Source organism: Kogia breviceps, chromosome X, assembly GCF_026419965.1.
Source record: "Kogia breviceps isolate mKogBre1 chromosome X, mKogBre1 haplotype 1, whole genome shotgun sequence".
In the NCBI taxonomy this organism is placed as follows: Eukaryota; Metazoa; Chordata; class Mammalia; order Artiodactyla; family Physeteridae; genus Kogia; species Kogia breviceps.
The window spans coordinates 89,601,869-89,625,666 of record NC_081330.1 but is presented as its reverse complement, the minus strand read 5'-3'; the positions used below and the strand labels follow the sequence as shown (position 1 = coordinate 89,625,666).

The 23,798-nt window shown below is 47.3% G+C and overlaps 1 protein-coding gene across 3 annotated transcripts; it reads left to right on the top strand.

Moving 5' to 3' along the window:
• Positions 1 to 568: 568 nt before the first annotated feature.
• Positions 569 to 23,769, top strand: GPR173 (G protein-coupled receptor 173). 3 transcript variants are annotated; one of them, XM_059051319.2, is made up of 2 exons: positions 569 to 1,505; positions 19,648 to 23,769. In XM_059051319.2, exon 2 carries the CDS (start codon positions 19,745 to 19,747, stop codon positions 20,864 to 20,866), a length of 1,122 nt encoding a protein of 373 aa, XP_058907302.1. In that variant the 5' UTR covers positions 569 to 1,505; positions 19,648 to 19,744; the 3' UTR covers positions 20,867 to 23,769. The 3 variants fall into 3 exon arrangements, with proteins under 3 accessions (XP_058907302.1, XP_066879595.1, XP_066879597.1); XM_067023494.1 differs by having other exon boundaries at positions 19,444 to 23,769; XM_067023496.1 differs by having other exon boundaries at positions 1,488 to 1,505; positions 19,517 to 23,769.
• The last annotated feature ends 29 nt before the right edge of the window (positions 23,770 to 23,798 follow it).

Here is a 23,798-nt window from a genome sequence, read left to right as displayed (position 1 = left end):
GTCCTGAGAAGGACTGTTCAGAGATGGGCAGTGCTCCCTGGCACGTCCCCGTCCCCACTCCCTCCCACCTGCAGGCCTTGCTGGGAAAATGCCCATAGAACCCATTCTAAATAAGGTTGTCTATCCTACTTCTCAGAGCTTTAAGGGTCCCTCTCAAGCGAAAGCTTTTGAGAAACTTCCACAGGACCTTTCTGCTCTGACCCCAACCGCAGATCCCCCCACCCCTGCCTCCTCTGCACGTGTAGCCCATGCACCTCTCCCCACCTCCACGCATGCCTCTCTCCAGCATCTCAGAAAGGCCGGAGTCTGAATTCCCCAGGCAGCTATTGTCCTGGCAGCACAGCCGCCACACCAGCATCCCCACCCAGTCGGCCAGCCAGCCAGCCGGGTCCTCCCCGGCCTCACCAGCACCCCCTCCCCGCCCCGCCCCAGGGAGGACCAGGCTGGCAGCTGGGAGTCTCCCTGCCTGCTCAGCCTCCCTCCTTCCCTCCCTCTCCCTCCCTGCCTCCCTCCCTCCTCCTCCCGCCCCTGAGGCAGGGACCGTGCAAATCGAGGAGAGGGGGGACGGACAGCCCAGATGGGGTCCAGCTTAGTGCCCTGGGCTCCCCGCCGATGCCTTATCCAGGCTGGGTGTCCCCAGCATCTTGGGACCTAAATTTGTGTAAGCTGGGGTACTTCCCAGGCCTGGAGGGTCCCTCCGGCAGGCCCATGGTGCCGCCGTTTTGCATCAGGACCCCCCCCCCCTCGGATGCTCTGAGCCACCCTCCTCAACCCGGATCTAAAACCCGGGACACAGCTATCGGGCCAGCCTCTCTCTCCACCCCACCCCCTCTTTCTGGCGTCCATCCCCTCCCCAACTCCACCTCTGCTGCTGCCTCTGGCTGTGGACCTGCACCTCTTCCCCATCCCCGACAGGCCTGGAGAGCGGGGTGAGCCTGGATGAGAGCTCCCACAACCTGGGGCTCTCCCAGGCCATGGCCCGAGTGCTCCCAGGGAGGAGCCCCAGACCCTGAGCATCTGCTGGAGGCTTGGCAGAGGCCCCGCGGGGACCGTGTCTTCTGAGGACAAAAGGCGGCGGCCAGCGGGCAGACAGGGAGGGGGAAGGGGGGACCGGCAGCCAGGTGGGCAGACGGGTAGCAGGGGCCAGTGCTGGCCCCCCTCCCAGCTTGGCGGTGGCGTGAAGATGGGGGTGGGAGTGTGTTGCTGGGGAAGCACCTGCCTGGACCCGCACCTGCCAGCTAGCTGGGCACCCCAAGGCTGTGTGCTGCCCACCTGGTGTTCCCCAACACCCCCAGCCCTGCCCAGTGCACTCCTCCAGTGCCTGCTTCCCCTGATGTCTGCGATTTAGACCAGCCCGGCTGTATCCACGGCAACAGAAGCAGGAGTGTCACTGGCTGCCAGATCACGGAGGGTCCCACAATGTGGCCTGGGCTGTGACTTATCCTGAGTGAGACAGCTTGAGCCCCCTCCCTCGATTCCAAGACAACCCTGCTGAGAGAGCCTAGGTAAGTAGTCAGCATCCCTCCACCGAGGATCGGGGGCTGGGACTTCTGTCTCCCCACACATATTCCAGAGTCTCCATCACTGCCATGCTCTCTGTCTCTCTCTGATTCTGTTAGTCTCTCTCCCTTTCTACTCCATCACAAAGGCTACTTGGGCACTCAAGCCTGGAGAGTCCTCTAGCCATCCCCATCTTCCTCAATCCCAAATGTCCCATGAGGAAGGGAACCACCACCTGTTTCCCCGTACAAGGTGTGTTTCTATCATTATGGTCGCATTTGAGCACGAGGCTGTGTTAATATTTCCTTGTGTGCTGCCTGTGGAAGGCATGCCTGGAGCCCGGCTGTGCTCCCCTCATGATGCCTGCACCCTGGGCAGGCTCAGCCTCCTGCAGCTGCCTCCTCTCTCTCTCCCTCCTCCTCCACTCTCCGCCAGCTTCCTTGGCCAGCATGCAGGGTGTGTGTGTGTCTGCCTGAGTGTGTGAGCTGGCAGGTGAGTAGACGTGACAGAGAAGCTGCTCCCAGCCCAGACCACCCGCTACTCCTTGTTTCTTTCTTTCCTTCCTTCCTTCCTTCCTTCCTTCCTTCCTTCCTTCCTTCCTTCCTTCCTTCCTTCCTTCCTTCCTTCCTTCCTTCCTTCCTTCCTTCCTTCCTTCCTTCCCTCCTCTGTCTCTCCCCACAAGTAGCACAGACTTTTGCTCACTCACCGGGGAAGATACTGCTGTGATTTCCAGCTGGGGCAGGGGAAGCCACTGTAGGGCTAAAAGGAAGGTGAGGTGGGGGTGGGGAGCACTTCCAGCCCCTAGTCTGCCTGATGCCTTGGTGGAGGCAAGGACCATGCCACACAACACCCCACAGGGGCCAGGCACAACATGGTTGTCCCCACAGTGTGGGCCCCAGCCTTCATCCAAGGCTCTCAATCTGTTTCGGACTCCCATGTTGTGTCTGGGATTCCCCAGATATTATGGCCTTGTGGTCCCTCTGTCTGAAGAAGCAGGAAAGCCTGGTATATGGAGAACATGGATTTTCCTAGGACACCTCCCTCAACTACTGGCTCTGCAACTTTAGTGAAAGTGTGCTACTTATTGAACCTTTGTTTCCTCATCTGTCAAAGAGACTGGTAACCCTTCCTTCATGGCTGTGTGTAGTGACTAAATGAGTTGGTGCATATAAGTAAAGGATGTGTATAGAAGTGGCCCTGAAGCAATGTCAGCAAAGCTTATGGTCGATATTGTTGCTGATTGTTCATGATTAATATTGTCATTAATTATTTGGGGAAAGACTGGCCCCTCTTCTCCAGGGTCTTGGCTGAGATCTGGGGAGGGCAGCAGGTAGGGAAATGGGGGAGGGGAGGGGAGGGGGAGGAAGGAGCAACTCTGTGTTGTTACTCCTCATTTGTAAGGAGGAATAAGTGGTGGCTGTGGGCAGAGCCTCCTGCCCCCACCCTCTTCCAGGCTCCTTTCTTGCACTTTCCCCTGTCTGTGCGCACACACACACACACACACACACACACACACACACACACACACACACACACACACACACACAGAGGCTCTAGCCCCCGTGAGCTAGCCTGGCTTGCAGCCTGCAGCATTGCTGACTCTGGTGATGTATGCATGTCCCTGTTGAGGGGAGACTTGGCAAGAGTTTGGCCTGTGGTCAGTGGTTGGCAGGGCATGGGGACAGGGCTGAAGCTTCTGAGATCACAGGGCTTCGGGTGTGGCCCATGCAGCAGCCAGAGCTGTGGGGGACGGGTCTCAGGGAGTTACTAACATAGAGCCTGGGCTGGAGGGACAGTTGGGTCTGCTGGCTGGTTTCTGGGTGTGGAGATGTGGTGGAACACTGAGTGAGGGGTCAGTGGCTGGAGGAGAGTCCTCAAGGCCAGGGGAACATTAGGAAGAGGGGAAACACTGAGGCCGAGAAGACCTCCTCTGTGGGGGCAGGGAGGGGTGGGATGTATAGAGTAGGCTTATAGAGTAGACTTTTCTGAAGAAGCATTTGGTACAGAAGGGAGAGAACCCTGCCTGTGGTCCAGAGGCATCTAGGCCTGAGCGTGGGTGTATATGTGCAACTGAAAACATATGGCTGTGTGTGTCTGTCTGTTCATGGGCATTATGAATGTGTATGAGTCTGTGTGTGTTAGCAGGTCACGTGATGGTGTGAAAGTGTGTGGGTGTCTGGGTAGGATGGTGTGTGTACAAGGGAGTGGGTATGACTTTGCATGTCTGTCTGGGTGAGCAAATGGGCATGTTGGATCCTGAGCCTGAGTGAGGGTGTGTTTCTCTGAGCCAATAGGCCTGTTGAATGTCTGGCTAAATATATGTATGTGGTATACATCTGTCTTTGAGTGTACATGTCTGATTGTATGTGTATGAGTGTGAGGGTTTCAGAATGCCTGGGTGTACATGTCCTGTTAGGTGATTGCCCAGATATGTCTGATTGTGTATATTTGTGTATGCCCCTGTGTGAATATGAATACAAGTGCATCTAAATGGTGTGTTTGTAAGTGTAAGGGCATGTGTATGTGTGTGTGTCCATGCATGTATGGGAGGGTAAGTGTGGGTACACATGCTTCTGCGTGGGTGTGCCTGTCATATATATGTATGAGTAGGCCTGTGTGTGAATGTCTTTGTAGATTCTCCAGCATTTTGAATTATGTCTACGTCTGTGTGTGCATGTTTGAATACATATTGTCTGTAGACAGACCCATGGGTCTACATCTGATTAGGGAAATGTTAGTGTAGATGGTCACACTAGTATAAGGAGAACTAATTGTGTGGATGGGGGAGAGTGTGTGAATGCACATGTTTTGTGCATGAAAGTATGCCTTGTGAGTTTGCCTATGTGTGCACATTTGATTATATATGGGTATGGCTGGGGGACTGTACACCTTTAAATATATGCACAAAAGGCTGTGTGCATAGGTAAATGGCTGCATTCATGTATATGTCTAGTTGTGTTTCTGGGTACACTGTTGTACCTCTGAGCATACATCTCTGAACGTGGTGTGAGTGCATCTCTGAGTGTGAGTGTGTACTCACACTCACTCAGAGTGGTGTGTGCATGAGTAACTACAACTCATAATACTTGGATGCACCTGTCTCATTATGTATTTTGTTTGAATTTCTGAGTGAGTGTGAATGTGTGTGTGGAAATGCCTGTGAGTGACTGAGTGAATGTGTGTGTATATGCTAGTATGTGTGAACATCTAGCTGTGTGTACTTGAGTGAACATGTCTGTATATTTGCCTGGTTATTCACACACATCTAAGTGTATGCATGTGTAAATATGCCTGGGTGTGTGTCTGTCTGAATGTACAGTTGGTGTCTGAACTGCACCAATTTGTATAGTTTTAATTATTTGCATATGTGTATTTGTGTTTATCTACCATTGTTTGTTCTGGAGCATATGTTGTAGAACAGTGTAAGTGAATGTACATACACACCACTCTTGGCCTATAAGTGCATTTGAGTGTGTGTGTGTGTGTGTGTGTGTGTGTGAGGTTGTCTTTGCATGTGTGTGTCTGTAATGAGTGTTAGCAATTCTTCTTGTGCAGATGTACAAGTGTGTGAGAATATGTGACTATTCTTCCATGTGTGCATGAGTCTTCTTTTGTTTGCATATTTTCTCATATGGGTGTATGAACATGTGTCAACATAAATGGTGTGCGTAATTGTGTGAGTGTGTTTTGTAAGTACATTTGTGTCTCCATGTCTGATTCTGTGCATGCAGAAATGAATGATGTACAAGCCTAAGTTCATGTGAATATGCTTATAGGTGTACATGCCCAGTTGTGTGTATAAGTCTATGTGTTTTAGAATGTCCATGTATGAGTATGCCATCTAATTGACAAGCGTGTGCACATCTGGGTGTTCGTGTGTGTGAGTACATCCGGGTGTGAGTATGTGTGGATATGCTTATGTGGTCGTGTCTGGGGCTGTATGTGTATACATTTGGGAGCTCACCTCTGTGTGTCATGTTTGTTCATTGTCTCACTGGGTGTGATACAGAGTCTGCCTGTGTGTGGGCATACGTAAATATGCCTGTGTGTACACCTGTGTTTGTGAATGAAAGTATGTCCTTTGTGGGCATTATGTCATGTGAGTATATGCTATGCATATATGTCTGCGTTTGAGAATAAATGGATGTGCATATGTGGGACCAAGTGCAGTGTGAGTGTGCACTGCTCTGGGTGTGCCAGTGTAGGGATGAGTGTAGGTATTTGTGCATGTGCCTGTCTCATGGTATGTATGTGAGAGAGGGAGAAAGATTTGGCCTTGGGCTTGTGCAGATAGGCCTTATCATTGAGAGGGTGATAAGGGAGGGTACTTATGAGTCTGCGTGATGCTATGTGTACCCCAGTGTGTATTTATGTGCCTGTCTGAAAGTCAGGTACCCTGCTAGACCATGTCTGGCTCTAATTGTGTAGACATCCTAGATAATGGAAGCCAAAACACTTGAGCAATCCATGACCCCCTTCTGGGGTTTCTCTGGTCTTGACCATGTGCTGGGTTTCTGTGAGGGTTGCAGGAGAATTCCTGCCATCATTCACACTCAAGAAGTAAGAACCAAAAATGACTGATATCCTACTAGGGAAGGGGGCATGTGACCTCTTTAGAAAAGGGTTTCTTGAAACACAAAGACCTCCTTTCCCATCCTCCCCCCACCATCAATGGCCCAGGACAAAATGGCATTGTATGGTATCAAGGGTTGGTAAATGGTTTTCACACACAGCACCCAAATTGTGCTATCCAGGGAGAAATCTAGATCTAAATGTGTATGTATAAGTGAAAAGTGAAGGTATATCCAGGTAGAGTGAGGTGTGTGTGGAGTGGGTGCTATATTTGATGAGAGAGAGAGAGAGAGAGAGAGAGAGAGAGAGAGAAGGAGAAGGGATCTGGGTTGTGTGTATGTAAGAGAGAGCCTGGGTGTTTCTGGGTAGGGTTTGAGTGTGAGACATTTGGGTGTATTTGAGAGGGATGAGTGTGGATGTGGGTGTGTGTGAATGGTGCATTTGTGAGGCACTATGAGACCATTGGCCTATTTTGGTGGAGGATGGTATAAGTAACACTTTGGGTGTGGCTGTGTGGGAATATGTGTGAGGATATATATATTTGAGGGGTGTGTAGGTATGCGTGTATCTGAATGGCGCAAGAGAGTGGGGGTTATCTAGATGATGCATGTTTTACAGTGTGGACCTATCTATGTTACGTGTGTAAGAGGGAGTGTGGGTGTTTCTGGGTAGAGTGAGTGTATGAAGGAGTCTGGTATATTGGGGTGGGGGCATTCAAGTGTGGGTATATCTGGATGGTATGTAGGTGGGTGAGAGCACAAGTGTATCTAGGCAATGTAAGTGTGTGATGGAGTTTATCTAGATGGTGTGTGTGTGTGTGTGTGTGTGTGTGTGTGTGTGTGTGTGTAAGAGAGAGAATTTGGGCATATCTTGGTGAGGGTGGGGTGTATATGAGTGTGTATATAATTGGGAGTATCTGTAGATGCTGTGGGGGGTATATGTGAGTGAGGTGTGTGTGGTGTGTGAGACAGCATGGGTATACCTGCATGGTGTGCGTGGAGTGTGGGTATTCTGGATGATGGTGATTAAGAGAGAGGGGGGAGCTGGATTGTGTGTATGTATAAGAGAGTGCATAGGTGTTTATGAGTGTGGTGAGAGTGTGAGAGCATGAATGTATCCAGTGGGAGAAGCGTGTAGGTGTATCTGGATGGGGTAGAAGTGTTTGGGTTTGATTGGGTCAGGGGGTGAATGTGAGTGTTTTGGTGTGTGGCTGGGTGTATCTGGATGATGTGTGAGAGAGTGTGGTACATCTGGGCTGTTTGTGAGACAGTGTGTGGGTGTATTTGGGGTGGAGTGTGTTTGAATGTGAGTGCATCTGGATGGTGGGTGGGTCAGAGCACAGGTGTATTTGGGTGGTGGAGTATGTATTAAGATATATCTGGATGGTGTGTTGTTAGAGCTTTGGTTGCATATCTAGGTATATATGTACTTGGGTATGTGTGTGAGTGTGTGTATGTATAACTGGATGAGGTGTGTGAAAGAGAGTTTGGGGGACATTACTGTGTGGGAAGTGTGAGTTTGGAATGTGGGGGCATCTGGGTGGTGTGGAGAGGATGAGAACATTGGATGTATTTGGGCAGTGGAGTGTCTGGGGAAGTGCACCTGGATGGCGTGTGTGAAAGTTGGATTATCTGGATGGGATGTGTGTGTGTGAATTTGCAAGTGTATCTAGATGGTAGTGGAGTGTATCTGGATGATGCATATGGGTGTGAATGTATCTCAGTGGTCCACATGGGATGAACCTGGATGTTGTGTGTATGTATGAGAGTGTGGATGTATCTGGCTGGGGCTGTGTGAGTGGGCTTTGTTTGTGTGTGTATGTGTGAGAGAGGCAGAGACAGAGAGACAAAGAAAGAACATGAGAAGTGTGGGCATATATGGATAGGATTTGTTTGTGAGTGGGTGTCTCTGGATTATGTGTAGGTGGGTATCTGTGCATGTGGATGTATTTGAATTGGGTGAGTGTGAGTATCTGGGTGGGGTGTAAGTGAAGTGTGTTTGAATGGTGTGTGTGTCATTGTAGGCATATCTTGATACCACATGTGAAAACGACTGTAGGTTTGCCTGGGTTGGGTATGAGGGCTCTGGGTTGGGAGTGTGTGTGAGTTTGGGTATATCTGAATGTTGTATGTGAGAGTGTGGGTGTACTGAGTTGGAAGTTTGCTTAAAGTGTGGCTGTATCTGGGTGGAGTGCTTGTGAGTGTAGGTGTATTTGAGGTATGTGTGTAGTGTAGGTGTATTTGAGGTATGTGTGTATGAGGATGGGTGTGTCTAGATGGGATGTGTGTGAGAGAGTGTGTATCAGTATTGGGTGTGTGTGAGATTGGGTGCATCTGAATAGTGTGTGTGAGAAAGAGAATGTGTACCCACCTGGTCTGGGGCATGTGGGAGTGGGTATATCTAAGTAGGATGTGTGCAGTTCTCTCTGGCTGGTGTATGGGAGGGAGATAGGGTATATCTGGGTGATGCATGTGCACGTGAATATATGTGGGTAGTGTGTGTGAGAGCGTTTGGGTATATCTGGGTGGGGAGAGTATCTGAGAATGTGGGTGCATCTGTATGTGAGTGTGGATTTATTTAGATGGTGTGTAGGTGGTATATGTGGGTGTTTTGTGTGTTTAGTAGTGTGGGTGTGTTTTGGTGGGGTGCATGATTGTGGGCGTATGTATGAATGTGTATATCTTTCCTGGGGCAAGATATACCTCTGCTGGAGTGTCTGTAAATGTGAGCATGTTCATGTTTGTGTATGTGTATGTGTGTAACTGTTTGTACCTGAGCCTGTCAGTATATGGCTTGTGTGTGCATGTGCTTGTGCTAAAGTAGTGTGTATCTGTATATGTGTATGAGGTGAGTGTGTTTCTACGTGTGAGTAAGTTGGATCTGTAAGGTCTTGAGCCAGGCTCTGGGTTTACATCCTAATTTTGCCTTTATTAGCTGTGTGGCTTTGGACAAATCACCTAACCTCAACTAAGCCCTAGTTTCTTATTTGTAAAGTAGGGGTAATAATACTACCTATCTCATAGAGTGAGAATTAGATGAGTTAATATTCAAAAAGTGCTTTGGATGTGCCTGGCACATAATGAGTCCTCTGTGCCATATAAGGTGTTACCCAGTACTATAATTGTCACATGCGCCTATGTGTAGGTGACCGTATGTGTCTATCTGCAAGTGTGAATGGGGTATTTTCTATGTGTATATTTGCCACATTATCAGTATCCACATGTATGTGTGAGAGAATGAGCAGATCGTGGGTGTATGTGAGGGTGTGTTTATACATAAAAGTGGGTTTGTACTTATATGTGTCCCAGTGTGTATATAAAACCATGGGTGTATGAGGATGGAAGTATGGGTCTAGGAGGTTGATGGAAGAGGTTTGACCCTGTGTGTATGCTTCCCAGCATACACACATCTGAGTGTATGAGTGCATATACCTGTATCTGTGGTAGTGCGCAGTGCGTTTTTATCTGAATATGTAAACGGGTTTATAGTGGTCAGGATGTAAATGTGTGCATGTTGTGAGTGTCTGTAAATGTAAGAAGGTTGGTATTCAGGTTTATATGTGATGATGTAGATGGATGCGTGTGTGTGTAGAGGATTTATGCCTATATGGCCATATACTAGGATGTGTTTACCTGTGTCATGTGAATGTATGTGTAGGTGTGAATGAGTGTGTCTGTCTGTGTTTATAAGCAGCAGTGGCTATGTGGGTGTGTATGTGTGAGTCTGCATTGCTTCACCTGCCTGCCTGCCTCTGTGTGTAGTGGTGAGCCTGAGCCATGTGTCTGTATGGGCGAGCAAGTCTGTACTGTGTGTATATGTATGTGTGCCAGGGCAGGGTTCGTATAAGATGGTAGCTTTTAATCTCTTAGTGTAAGAGCCTGGGGTGGGGAAGGGCCTGGATCTGTAGGATGTGAGCAGCACTTGCCCTGCGACTAAATGTCAAGTTCTTACATCTGTGCATACATGACTGTGTCTGAAAGCATATAGGTCCATACGATTTGGTCTGTAGGTGTATGTGTGTGCACGTGTCCATGTGAATGGCAAATGTATTGGTGCCTAGGCCTGTATTCCTATAGAAGGATGGTTATATGTGTGTGTGTGTGTGTTATATAAATCTTTGCATGATTTGCTGGTAAGTGGGCACCTACACACATGCCTCTTTCTGTGTAGAAGAGGAGGTGTGTGTGTGAGCATCTGACTGCACCTATCAGTTGGGGTAAGACTGGATGTGTGTGTAAGTTTGAATCTCCATGTACACCTATGCCCGTGTGCTGTGTATCTGTACATGTGTGTAAGTGTTCACGCAATATGACTAGCTGTGAATGTGTCAGGCACACAGAGAAGGTGAAATATTTGTATGGCACACTGTAGTAAACTTAAGAGGATTTAGGGGTACTGGGGTTTGGGGAAAAGAAATTCCATACATTTTCTTTATATTATAAAAATTGTGGTAAGAAAAATTAAAATGCCAAGTTTTAGGAGAGTTATTTAATATTGAATTTGTATGCAACTTTCAAATGAAATCTTTTCCAAATCTTTTCATAGTACACTTGAGCTCACTTCTGTAAACATAACTTTTTAATTCACTTGTGCAAATCTGTAGTGGTCAACATTCGTGCCCACTTCTTCTGCATCTTTGGTCATGACTGTCTTGATTTATTTTATGATCATTTTCATCATGATTTGGTAAATCACTTGGTGCTGAGCATAGATCCCTTATGCCAAGTTGTTGTGTTTCTTGGTAAAAACCCAAACAAAACAAATGAAGCAAATAACCATTGGTACTTTTGACACGGATATAAACTTCCATTGTGGCCTGCCTCTTCTTGATCTTGGAAGGCATGTTGTTGAAGGTAAGACCCATTCCATGGAGGTTGTTTAGGCATAGTTTTCCCTAATGTCCTCATAATTAGCTTGAATGTATGAAATGTAGCAGCATGGTTGTGCAGGTCAGCAAAACTCACCTCAAAAGCATGAGCTTTGGGGTCATCAGGTATCATTTTGGTTTCTCTGAAGCATCACGTGCAGTTTCTTGTGTTGAATACCGCTGGTGCTTTCACACCATACCAACCTTTCTTAACAAATGGAACAACTGCTTGTTCGTGCCTCCCTTTTTCACCTCCCTTTTATAACTCACTTGTTCTTGCTATGCCCAGGCAGAGACCCAGGTTTTATGCTCAGAATAGCTACATAATCTCTTCTGTGTCTTGGTAGTCACCATCAACAGGAAACCATTTGCCTAAGTGGCAGCACATGGTCAAAGGGTATTTTTTAATTGATTAAAACTCTTTTCTCATCAATAATCTATAATTCTTAGTCTTTGAATTTTGTACTTCAAAGGTGAGATCCTTCTTTAAATCTAACACCTCTTTCTTTTCTTTCAGTCAAATGTGATGTTGAAATTTCTTGTAACAAATGCTCATGAATCTTGGATCCAACAGAAAATTTTCATTTTGAGTATTTGAAAATAATGATGAAGTTTTCCCCTAAATAGACCTTGTTCTATTCATCCTAGTAAGTCTTCTTTAGTATTTAACTTATAATGCTAACTAAACATCACCCAAGGAACCATACTTGACCTGATTTCTTCTAAGTTGAAGTTTGGTTCCAAATCCATAAACCTTGTCGGTATACTTTCATGTATCTTTGAGTGTCGAAAATTTTTGATGTAATTTTATTCATGTGCTCAAAGAGCCATGTGTTGAAGCCAGTAAGCATCAAATCTGCAAAGTGAGAATCACTCACAGAGGAATGCTGAAATTTTTCTCTTAGCTCATAAATCCATTATAAAATCTTTACACACTTAAGCTTAAAACAATAGAGAAGGGTGTACTGATTCCAGTGCTTCACAGAAAGCTGACAAGTGAGTGGGTAGTGCCTTGGATCTAATTAAATTCACCTGGCATCATTTACTGTGGAAGTTAGACCTTCAGGCAAACTTTTATAGGTTAAGGCTCCTCAGTGGATGACTCTCAGCATTTTCAGAACAAATTCCAGCTGTAAACTTCCTGCCATCACAACAACAGTGTCAGTCCACAGATTTATGCAGCGTTTCCACAATATTTCAAAATATTTATGTATCACTTTGAATATTTCAACCTTAGTTTATTTTGGTGCTTCTGGCATTTCTCTTCAGGCTTTCTGACTAGTACTATAAACCAAGCACAGTTAATCAACATCCTGAGATACATCAATATAAAATGAAAACCCCTTTGATTCAGCAATCTTCTGGGTTAGTGTTATCTCAATGTCCTTTGACCTGTCACCAGTGTATCTCCTAACAGAAATAATTGAAAGTGGGCCCTGTCCTATTTCTTCTACCTTGTTGGTCTCAAATATAGTGTGGACAATTTCCCGGCAGACTGCTAACATATGAGATTCTACTGGGCGGGCATCTTAGCTTTACTTGTTAATTGTATAACTCTGTTACCAGCTGGTTGAACTCCATCTAAGAGTGTTCTAACTCATCTCAAAAAAAGAGCCCAGTTTCTTAATTTGCTCTTCCAGATGCTTCAAAAAGTCCAAATCTTTCTCTGTGTGATAGAGTGTTTTGTGGTCAGTTGACCAACATAGGCTACAGCAAAGGTTTCTGTTGATAACTCTTCCACACAGATTGGACATTTAGGCTGAGGAAAAGAGGGCTAACTGGGCAGCTGAACTCAAATTTGAGACAATCCTCATTAAATTGCTTAAATTAGGAACATCCTGGATTATTTTGGAGGGGAGACTACTGTGTTTGTCTTATGAGTCTCTTGATTTTCCAGCTTTAATCAAAAAGTCTAATTTGATGGGGAAATAAATATCTTAATTAAATCTACATGAATATAAAGTATTGAAGGGGTCAGCAGACTGACCCTTTGTGACTTCTGAAAACTGATTGTTTCCAAAAATCAAGTTTTAGGTCTTCTGCATTTTTAAGCAGCACTCTGAGACAAACCCAGAAAGGCCTAGAGTTCCCTTTAATGAATCAATTCAGTTCAACTATACTCAGGCTGCACTCATTTACTGACAAATATTTTTACCTAAAAACAAAAGATAATAATTAATTATGAAACTAATTATGAAATCCCACCAAGAATCAGATTTGCTAAATTTTAAATATTAAAAGCCAGTAGCAAGTAAATCAATAAATAAGCAAAGAAATAATAAAAATGTTGTAATGTTTTTAAAAGTTCTTATCTTCTTTTTAATTTAATAAAATTATTTATTTGATTTATTTATTTTTGGCTGCGTTGGGTCTTCGTTGCTGCACGTGGGCTTTCTCTAGTTGTGGTGAGCGGGGGCTACTCTTCGTTGCGGTGCGCGAGGGCTACTCTTTGTTGTGGTGCGTGGGCTTATTGTCGTGGCTTCTCTTGTTGCGGATCACGGGCTCTAGGCACGCGGGCTTTAGTTGTTGTGGCTCGCGGGCTCTGGAGCGCGGGCTCAGTAGTTGTGGCACACGGGCTTAGCTGCTCTGCGGCATGTGGGATCTTCCTAGACCAGGGATCAAACCCGTGTCCCCTGCATTGGCAGGTGGATTCTTAACCACTGAGCCACCAGGGAAGCCCAAGAGTTCTTATCTTTTAGAAATACTTACTGAAATTCTTATGGATGAAATGGCATAATAGATATGCTTCAGAATACTCTGGAAGTGAGGGAAGTGGGTGAGGTTATAGGTGAAACAAGACCCTATGAGTTGATTGTTAGTGAGTCTGGGTGATGGATGCCTTGAGGTTCATTACAGGATTCTTTCTACATTTTTGTTTGAAATGTTCTAGAAGAAAACATTTTTTAATAAAGAAGCAACAATCAAGGAAATTAACAAAATTGTTATATTCTCTTTAGGAACACCTAATTCTATATAATAGTAATAACAGCTACAATCATACAGCCCTTCTATTTTTGTAGAAAAAATTGTGGAAAAATAAGAATAGATCAAATTAAAAGAAGAACAAACATTGTACATGTATGGGCAAAGCCAAAAAACCTCACTGATGATGAACAACCAGTGGCAACCAAAGTAATAATCTGACTATCTGGGATGTTTCGACAGGAAGCAATCCAGACATTTACAACCTCCCTTCTCACATGGTCCCTTCGAGCCCCCTCTTGGTCCAGCCCCAGACAGCTCTGCTAATGTTTCCACCTGTGTGTTCTGGATTTGGCTGCTCTGTGCACTTGCACGGGTTTGTCTCTGGGTGTATACCTGTTGCAGGCTGTATATGTCAAGTAAGTATCTGGTTTGTGAGCAAGTTTGTGTTTGTATAGACGTCTGTGTGTGAGAGTGTATCTGTATGCACTATATCTGGCTTTTTTCTTTGTGTTTGCTTGTGCTTGCATATTGCTAAGGGGTGTGTGTCTGTGTGTCTGTGTGTGTGTGTGTGTCTGTGTTGGAGCTGGTCTACTTCTCTGCATGAGTGAGCGTGTACATGAATGGGCATCTGTGTATACCTGTGCGAGGGTGTACACATCTGTATTGGTGAGTGTGCCTAATCTATGTGAGAGGTTTTGGATCAGTTGGTCTCTGTATGTTAGAGTGTGTTAGAGTATGTACGTGTGTATATGTGAGCAGTTTTTTAGTTGTCTGTTTTTTCTGTGGGTATCTCAGGGGCAGTCTTTGTATATATATGTGTGGCAGGGTTCAAGTGCATGTGAGCATGCTGGTGTATGTAAGTGACTGAGTGTTAATGTGTGTAACCATGTTTGTATATGTGATGATATAGGTATGCCACTGTTTTCTTGCACCTGTGTTGCAAGAGTTTAAATACGTGAGAGGATTTGAATAATCAGGTACACTGGGACAAAGGGGATATATGAGTCTACGTGTGAGTGACAATGAGTAGGTTTGTGTGTGTGTATCTGTCACAATTTGAAAGTTTGTATGTATGTTAGGGGAGTTATAATTGTGGGTTTGTGGGCCACTGCACGTGTGTGTGTGTCTGAGTGTGTCTGTGCATATGAGCAATTCTCAGCCCTCTCATACCCAACACCCTCTTTTATGTAACATATTTTGTAACACGCCTTTACTATCTGGACATGAAGTTCTTAGATAATACAATCTCTCTGCATATATAATTTCAAAAGAAAATTCACGTAGTATTTTATACAATAGCCACATTATATTAACTCTAATATAAATAAATAAGAAATAAAAATGACTTATAAGAAAATAATTTGTATTTCAATATGGAAATGCTTGGGCATGACACTCCCCAGGATATTCAGTGAATTAGAAGCTAGTAACATCTTATAATGAGTAAACGTGGATTTAGAAGAAGGGGAAAAATCAAAAGCTGCCCCTTGTACGAAGTGCAGGCAAATGACAGGCAAAGGCCTAGGGGTGAGAGTTTCCAAAATACTGAACAACTCAAGGAAAGTGCTCCACAAAACAAAGTACAGTCTCTAGACTTACATGACAGCCACATTCCTGGATAATTCAGGGTATATTAAATCAAAGGAACAACTGTGTTTAACTGTGAAATAGAGTTAGATTCTAGGTTCAGTTCATTCCAAGTCCAAAATCCTATGGGATGAGGGACATATGTTGGCTGTGTGGGACTGCCCCACAGGTCACTGGATGGCCAGCATCCTCGCCCAGGACCCCAAATGTTAGAAGGACACACCCAGCACTGTGGCAACCAAAAATGCTCCTATAAATTTCCAAAATGTCCCCTAGGGGGCAGTAATGCCTTTGTTGAGGACAAAGCACTGGTGTTTAAACAGGGTACACTGTGCCTGTGTGAATGAGGCAGCATACACGATATACCGTGTGTGTGTGTGTGTGTGTGTGTGTGTGTGTGCCGTGTGTGCACACCAGTGCCCCTGTGTGTGAGCTGGTTGCTGTCCATGGGTCTCTATAGGAGTAGCCTATGTGTTTGTGAGTGTGTGTGTAGGTGTCTGTGTATCTCTAAGGGCATCTGAGCACAAGCAGGTGTGTACATGTTATGTGTATGCACATGCATCCTTAGTCTTGGATGGTCCCAGGCTGTGGCTGCCAGTCTATGCTTAGAAGAACACTCTCCTCACTTTTTATATAATCACCCCAGCTTTCCAGGCAACACCGGAGTTTTGTTTGTTTGCTTCTATTGTTTTGTGGTTTTTTGTTTTGTTTGTTTTGTTTTAGTGTTTGTTTTTTGTTTCCACTGGGACTCTGGGCTACACATTATCCACCTTCTTGGTCTTAGTGTGTCTCTCTGTGTGTCCCTCTCTCTGTCTCCATCTTTACTTCTGCCTCTCTCTGTCCCTGTCTCTGCCTCTGTTTCCGTCCCCTCTTTATCTGTCTCTCACTCCCTGTCCCTGTCTATTTCTCTATATCTTTCTCTCTTTATTTCCTGGCATTATCCCTCTCCTTCTATCTCTGTCTCTGTCTCCCTCCCTCCTTTCCTCTCTCCCTCCGTCTCTATTTTTCTGTCTCTATTTTTTCTCTCTGTCTCTCTATTTTTCCCCTTTCTGTCTCTATTTCTCTCCCTTGTCTGTCTCTTGCACTTTCTCTGTTTCTGTGTGTGTGTCTCTTTTTTCTCACTTTATCTCTTCTTCCTCTTTCTGTCTCTATTTCTATCTCCTCTTCTCTGTGTAAGGCTCTCTCCTTTCTCTGTGTATTTCTCCCACCCTTTCCCTCCCTCCCTCCTATGTCCCCATCTGTCTGTCTCTCTCTGCTCCTCTCTCCTTCTTTGTCACTCGTGTGTCTCTCTGACTCTGGCTTACATTCAGTCTCTGTCTCTATCACTTCCTCCCTGCCTCTCCTCAAAGCTAAGGAGTGTGTGTGTGTATGTGTGTGTGTGTGTGTGTGTGCATATTTGCACACACCCAGCTATCGGCTGGTCCACAGTTGTGTGGGAGCTATGAGGCCTTGAGGGGCCGAAGGGGCCCACCAACTCCGCTTCTCTCCCCTCCCCTAGCACCTTCTCTTGGCCCACTGGCACCAGCTCTGAGACTTTGGGGTGCCATCAAAGTCTGGCCCCAGATGCCTGTGGCAGGCCAGGTTGGATTGAGCTGGGAAACAGTGCAGAGGGGAGCCGTTTTCCTGGGAGGGAGGAGGTAGAAAGACATCCACTCAAGCCCCACCTCCCCCAACTTCAAGCCCATCCCAGTCCCAGCAGGAGTTCTGAGCTTCTCCAGCTTCTGCCTTGCTGCCTCTCCTTAGGGAACTGCTCTGCTACCTTGTCACACCCCACACCCAGCCCACACACACTAGGAGCTCTCCTGCTTCCCCCCAAGTTTGGCCTGTGCTGTCCCATTCACTCACTGCCCAGACAGCTCTCTCAGCAAATCCTACCTGGACGCCTCCAGGCAGCCCTCCCTGAGCCACCAGCCCCTCTAGTCCCTCAACCAATTGATTTGACAGTTTTTGACTGAGGGCCTACCATGGGCTGTGCACTGCTCTTCTAGAGGAGAGTGTGTGAGTCAATAATCCCTACCCTTGTGGAGCTTTCCTTCTAATAGGGAGAGGCAGGCAATAAACCAAAATTTTAAAGTAAATATTTTATAATAACTATAAATGGAGTATAACCTTTAAAATTGTGAATCACTGTGTTGTCCATCTGTAACTTATATAATGCCGTACATGAACTATATATCATATAAATTAATTAATTAAAACAACTATTTAAAAAGTAAATTATATAGTACATTAGAAGAGAAATTCTAGGAAGAGAAGCAAAGCAGGGCAAGAGGCACGGGGGTGCTTTATTCCTCACCTGGATTACTGCAAGAGCCTCCTAAGTAGTCTCTCTACTTCCACCTTTGCCTCACATGATCTGTGCTCCTCACCGCAGCAAGCAGGATCCCATTCAATTCTGAGTCATATCACATCTCGCCTCTGTTCAAAACCGTCCCACAGCTCCCATCTCACTCAGAGTAAAAGTCACAGTCCTCACCATGGCCTATGTGATCTGGCCTCACCACCTTTCTGACCTCACCTCTTACCACTTTCCCCTCACTCACTCTGTTGCACCCTCTTCCTTGCTCTTCCTCAAATGCACCACATGCAGTCTCACCTCAGGGCCTTTGCTCTGGCTGTTCCCTCTGCCTGGACTTCTCTTCCCCCAGATGTCCACATGGCTCACTCTCTCACCTCCTTCATGTCTTTGCTCAGATGACACCTCCTCCATGAAGCCTTCCCTTTCCACCTCATCTAAAACTGTACTTCTCCCACCCTTAGAACTTCCTATCCCCCTTCCCTCCTTTATTTTTATTTTTAGGAACCTATCATCATTTGACCTAGTATACTTCACCCATGTATCTTCTTTATTATCTAGAATATCAGCTTCACAAGGGCAGGGATCTTTTTCATTTCACAGCTGTATCACCAGTGCCTGGCATGCAGTAGATGCTCAATAAATAGTTTTTCAACAAATGAATACACACAAGCATACCTACGTCTTTATATTCACATATACTCTCCACCTCACTTAAAGTAAAAACCCAAGTCCTTGTCATGGCCCACAGCCCTGCACGATCTGGCCCTAGACCCCTCTATGAATTCACCTTCCACTGTCTCTCTTGCCACCCTGTTCCAACGACACTGGTCTTCCCATTGTTCCACGAGCATGCTAAGCACATGCTTGGTTATGAATAAAGAAACCTATTTAATGAGTGGCCACCAGCATTAACCAAAAAATCTGTGAAACAGAATAGAAACTAGGTACATTATCCATAGGATCTGTACTGTTTTGTGAGACTTTTGGTTCAGCTCTATGTACACATGCTTGTATGTGTACCAGGCTGTGATGTAAAATGTATTCTTACTATGGGTGGCAGTTTAAAAAGTTTGAAGAACACAAACTTTGGCCTTTGCAAAGGGAGAGAAGAGCCGCACCAACATCCCCATCCCACAGACCCACCAATGGAGGAAAGAGGTAACCGAGGACATGAAGAGAGATGAAGCGCCTCCTCACCCAGTGGGGCAGGAGCAGGGCCTGACACCAGCCAGGGAATAAGTGGGGAGGCCACCTAGACATACTAACACTGCCCTTTCTGTTTCTTCCTCACCTTTCCTTTCCACCTGTTTCTCACTGTCTCTTTTTTTAAAAAAGATGGTGGGAGTAGGAGTTTATTTATTTATTTTGGCGGTGTTGGGTCTTCGTTTCTGTGCGAGGACTTTCTCTAGTTGTGGCAAGCGGGGGCCACTGTTCATTGCGGTGCGCGGGCCTCTCACTATCGTGGCCTCTCTTGTTGCAGAGCACAGGTTCCAGACGTGCAGGCTCAGTAGTTGTGGCTCACGGGCCTAGTTGCTCCGCGGCATGTGGGATCTTCCCCGACCAGGGCTCGAACCCGTGTCCCCTGCATTGGCAGGCAGATTCTCAACCACTGCACCACCAGGGAAGCCCTCTCACTGTCTCTTTTTCTTGTGTTTCTCTCCCTCCCTCCCTACGCCCCCCTTCTTTCCCCCAGTTCCTGTCTCTCTGGTTCTGTCTATCTTCCTATCTCTTCTCACTCTTTCTCATCCCCTCCATTTCTGTCTCAGTTTGTGTCCATTTGCTATCTCTTTGTTTTGTCCTTTCTCACTCTGTCTCTTGCCCCTGTGTGTGTGTTTTCTCTCTGTCTCTTTCCTGCCCTCATATCTCTGTCTCTCTGTGTCTGTGTCCTCATTTGCAGGTGCAGCCCAGCAGGACAACTGATGGAGTCCCCCGGGGCCCATCGAGTACCGGACTGGCTGACCCCATAGGGTTGGGAGCAGCCCCTGCCCCTCAGTATGGCCAACACCACTGGAGAGCCCGAGGAGGTGAGCGGCGCACTGTCTCCACCATCAGCATCGGCTTACGTGAAGCTGGTGCTGCTGGGACTGATCATGTGCGTGAGCCTGGCGGGCAATGCCATCTTGTCCCTGCTGGTGCTCAAGGAGCGTGCCCTGCACAAGGCTCCTTACTACTTTCTGCTGGACCTGTGCCTGGCTGATGGCATACGCTCTGCCGTCTGCTTCCCCTTTGTGCTGGCTTCCGTGCGCCACGGCTCCTCATGGACCTTCAGTGCGCTCAGCTGCAAGATTGTGGCCTTTATGGCCGTGCTCTTTTGCTTCCATGCGGCCTTCATGCTGTTCTGCATCAGCGTCACACGCTACATGGCCATCGCCCACCACCGCTTCTATGCCAAGCGCATGACACTCTGGACATGCGCAGCTGTCATCTGCATGGCCTGGACCCTGTCTGTGGCCATGGCCTTCCCACCTGTCTTCGACGTGGGCACCTACAAGTTCATCCGTGAGGAGGACCAGTGCATCTTTGAGCATCGCTACTTCAAGGCCAATGACACGCTGGGCTTCATGCTTATGTTGGCTGTGCTCATGGCAGCCACACATGCTGTCTATGGCAAGCTGCTCCTCTTCGAGTATCGTCACCGCAAGATGAAGCCCGTGCAGATGGTGCCAGCCATCAGCCAGAACTGGACATTCCATGGTCCTGGGGCCACCGGCCAGGCTGCTGCCAACTGGATCGCTGGCTTTGGCCGTGGGCCCATGCCACCAACCCTGCTGGGTATCCGGCAGAATGGGCATGCAGCCAGCCGGCGGCTGCTGGGCATGGACGAGGTCAAGGGTGAAAAGCAGCTGGGCCGTATGTTCTATGCCATCACACTACTCTTCCTGCTCCTCTGGTCACCCTACATCGTGGCCTGCTACTGGCGAGTGTTTGTGAAAGCCTGTGCCGTGCCCCACCGTTACCTGGCCACCGCTGTTTGGATGAGCTTCGCCCAGGCTGCCGTCAACCCGATTGTCTGCTTCCTGCTCAACAAGGACCTCAAGAAGTGCCTGAGGACTCATGCCCCCTGCTGGGGCACAGGAGGTGCCCCGGCTCCTAGAGAACCCTACTGTGTCATGTGAAGCAGGCTGGTAGGCAGACAGGCAGGGAGAAAGTCAGGGCCAGCATGATGGAGCCAACAGAAGGGGAGAGGTGGGGCACCACACAGGAGCCTTTCTTTCTGAGCTCCAGCCCCAGCCCCTCGAACCACCTGGAATCTAGGCACCTTTGCCAGCACCTCCCCAGGGTTGGGGACTGGGTGGGGGACTAGGAAAAAGGCATTTCTAGTTCTGTGGGGCCCATCTCCGCCACCTCCTTCTCCACTTCTACAATCTCTCTCTCTCCTTCTCTCTCTCTCTCTCTCTCTCTCTCTCTCTCTCTCTCTCTCTCTCTCTCACACACACACACACACACACACACACACACACAGAAGTGACAATTCAGAAAAAAAAAACTGAAAATGCAGGGTTTTCTACTCACAGCTGAGGAGACAGGCTTTCTTACTTTAATGTCTGTCCTCTGACATTGTCCAGCATTGTCCAGAAGGGGGAAATTTGTCCTGTAAAATAGACTTCCAGAGCCCTATTGTCCCCTCTGCTCCCACGTACCCTCCCCTTCCAAGTCCTTTAGCAAGGCCTGGAGGTTTAGGGAGAAATTGATCTGCTGACAAGAGGGACCGAAGGGGGTGCTGGGTTCCCAGGGAGCAAGGAATGTTTAATTGCTATGTTGTGTGCAATGTTGTTTTAGGCTAACCCTGGTCCCAAGCCCGGTCTTTTCTCCATCCCCACCATGTCCAGACCTCCCAAGTGTTTCTTGAGCATCTGTTTGAGAAGCCAGGAGGGGAGGGAGAAGGGCTTCTGGGATGGGCCCAGGTTAGGTGAAGAGCAGGATGTGAGTACACGCCTTAAGCTGAAGAGACCCAAGCTTGGCTGCATTCTCTCAAGCTGCCTCCTGGATCCCCGTCCTCCAACTCTTCTTCTTGAGGATGGAAATCCACTCCAACCCCACCGGGGTTGATGTGGGTGCCATACAGGCAGAAGCAGCCCCCCACCCCATGGAAGTGTAGGGAGAAAGTCAAACTCTCCAGAATGGCTGGATCCCAAAGGCTGGGGTCAGAGTGGAATTCAACCCCAGAATTGTCTCATGAGTTCATGATACCCTCCTGAAGATGAAAATTCTTTGAGGGCCTTGGTAAGTCATAGTGGTATAACTCCAAGGCACTGTGGACTTGAGTCCATTCCTCTCTGACCTCTTTTTGTCCCCCTCAAGCCTCAGGAGCCTCAAGCCCCTCTGTGGTAACCCTTGGCCTTCTGGGCCCTCAGCCTCCAACTTCCTTGTGCTGAACAGCCCTTCCCCTCTTCCTCCCTCCACCATTACTTCCACCCCAAGTGGAGCAGACTGCAGCCAGAATCCCCAGGTGAGAGATCCCAAGCCTCCTTCCCAGGGCAGAGTCCACTCTGGGCTCCCATCATGTCTTATGGACTGGTGAGCCAAACTGGCATTCTTTGCCTGGTCTTCCCCAAGTTCTCTGTCCCCCTCTCATCTCCTGGGAGAGAGGGAGATCTGTATTTATCCACCCCCTTTCCCTTCCCTACAGAAGCCCTTGTCCTACACTCCCTCCCCAGCTCCAGAACTGGGCAAGCCTTGACCCAAAAGGGATGGAGAAGGCACTCTAGGCAGGAGAGACATTAATGAGCCTGGCTATGGAGTGGTCCTGGAAAGGCTGGCCAGAGTGGCTGGGAGGCTGGGGGTGGGGGGTACCTGTTCTCTCAGTGATAGTGATGGGGGTGCCTTTCAGGGGGTGGGGTGGGGGCACTACAGGGGTGGGGGTAGATAGGGTACATTCAGGAGGATTTGCCTCCATTTCCTTTTTCTAACCGCGTGGATTCACCATTGGATTTTGTAAATGGAAAACTGAAATGAACAATGCTATATTGGATGTTTTCTCTCTCTCTGTGTGTGTGTGTGTGTGTGTGTGTGTGTGTGTGTGTGTGTGTGTGTGTCCTGTCTGTGTGACTATATGTGGGGAGGTATGGTCAAGTGAGACAATGTGTCTGCGTGACTTTGTTGGGGGACACTCCTGCCTGGGGCACACACGTGAGCAAATGCCTGTATGTGGAGACATATACAGTGCACGTGTGCACACATGTACACATATGCACCTAATTGAGAGGGGACAAAATAGAGTATGTGCCTGCAGCAAGAAGTAGAGTGGTCAGAGAGATGGAATTTGAAAATGGTATGTATGTATGTAGCAAGAGGGTAGACTCCCATCTCATAAGATCTTCCTCCCTTGGCCCAGAATCTGAACATGGGGGACAGGATACTTGAGTACCCCATCTCTTTCCAAAGCCTGGAGCCCCCAGGTACCACTCCCAACTCCTGTATCAGTCTCGTCTCAAAAAGCCAGATAAGGTGTTCCTGAAAGTGGACCACCATGGAGAATGGGGACTGGGAATTGGGGATCAAACTTGGGGGGAACTATTGGGGTTAGGTAATGCCTGCTCCCCCCCACAAAAAATAATGGCTTCTGGAGGGACTGCTCAGTCTGGGATAGGAGCCCTTCGGAGGGGTCCACTGTATACAGCTCGGATTTTGGTAAGCTTTGATTAAATTCAGAGGGAGGGATGTCACAGAGGGGAAAAAAAAGCCTGGGAGTCTCCCCAGCCAGCCTGTTCCCTGGGCACTCAATTACTTTACTCTCTCAGATGCACAGAATTGAGTTGACTGTACTCCTCAGTTCTTGGCACACTATATCATCATTGGTCTATATAAGGCCCTTATATTTTTTGTTTTGTTTTGTTTTGTCCCCTTCATCACCCATCCCTGATCCCATGCCCCCTTCCACATAGGCACCCACTCGTGTAATTTAACGTATGTCCTTCCAATCCACCGTTCATGTGTTTATTTACATATATGTGTATCTGTGGAAAATGTATGGTATTGTTATGTGTTTTAATTTACATAAACAGTATTGTACTATAAATCTTGTTCTGTTTCTTTCTTCACTCAACA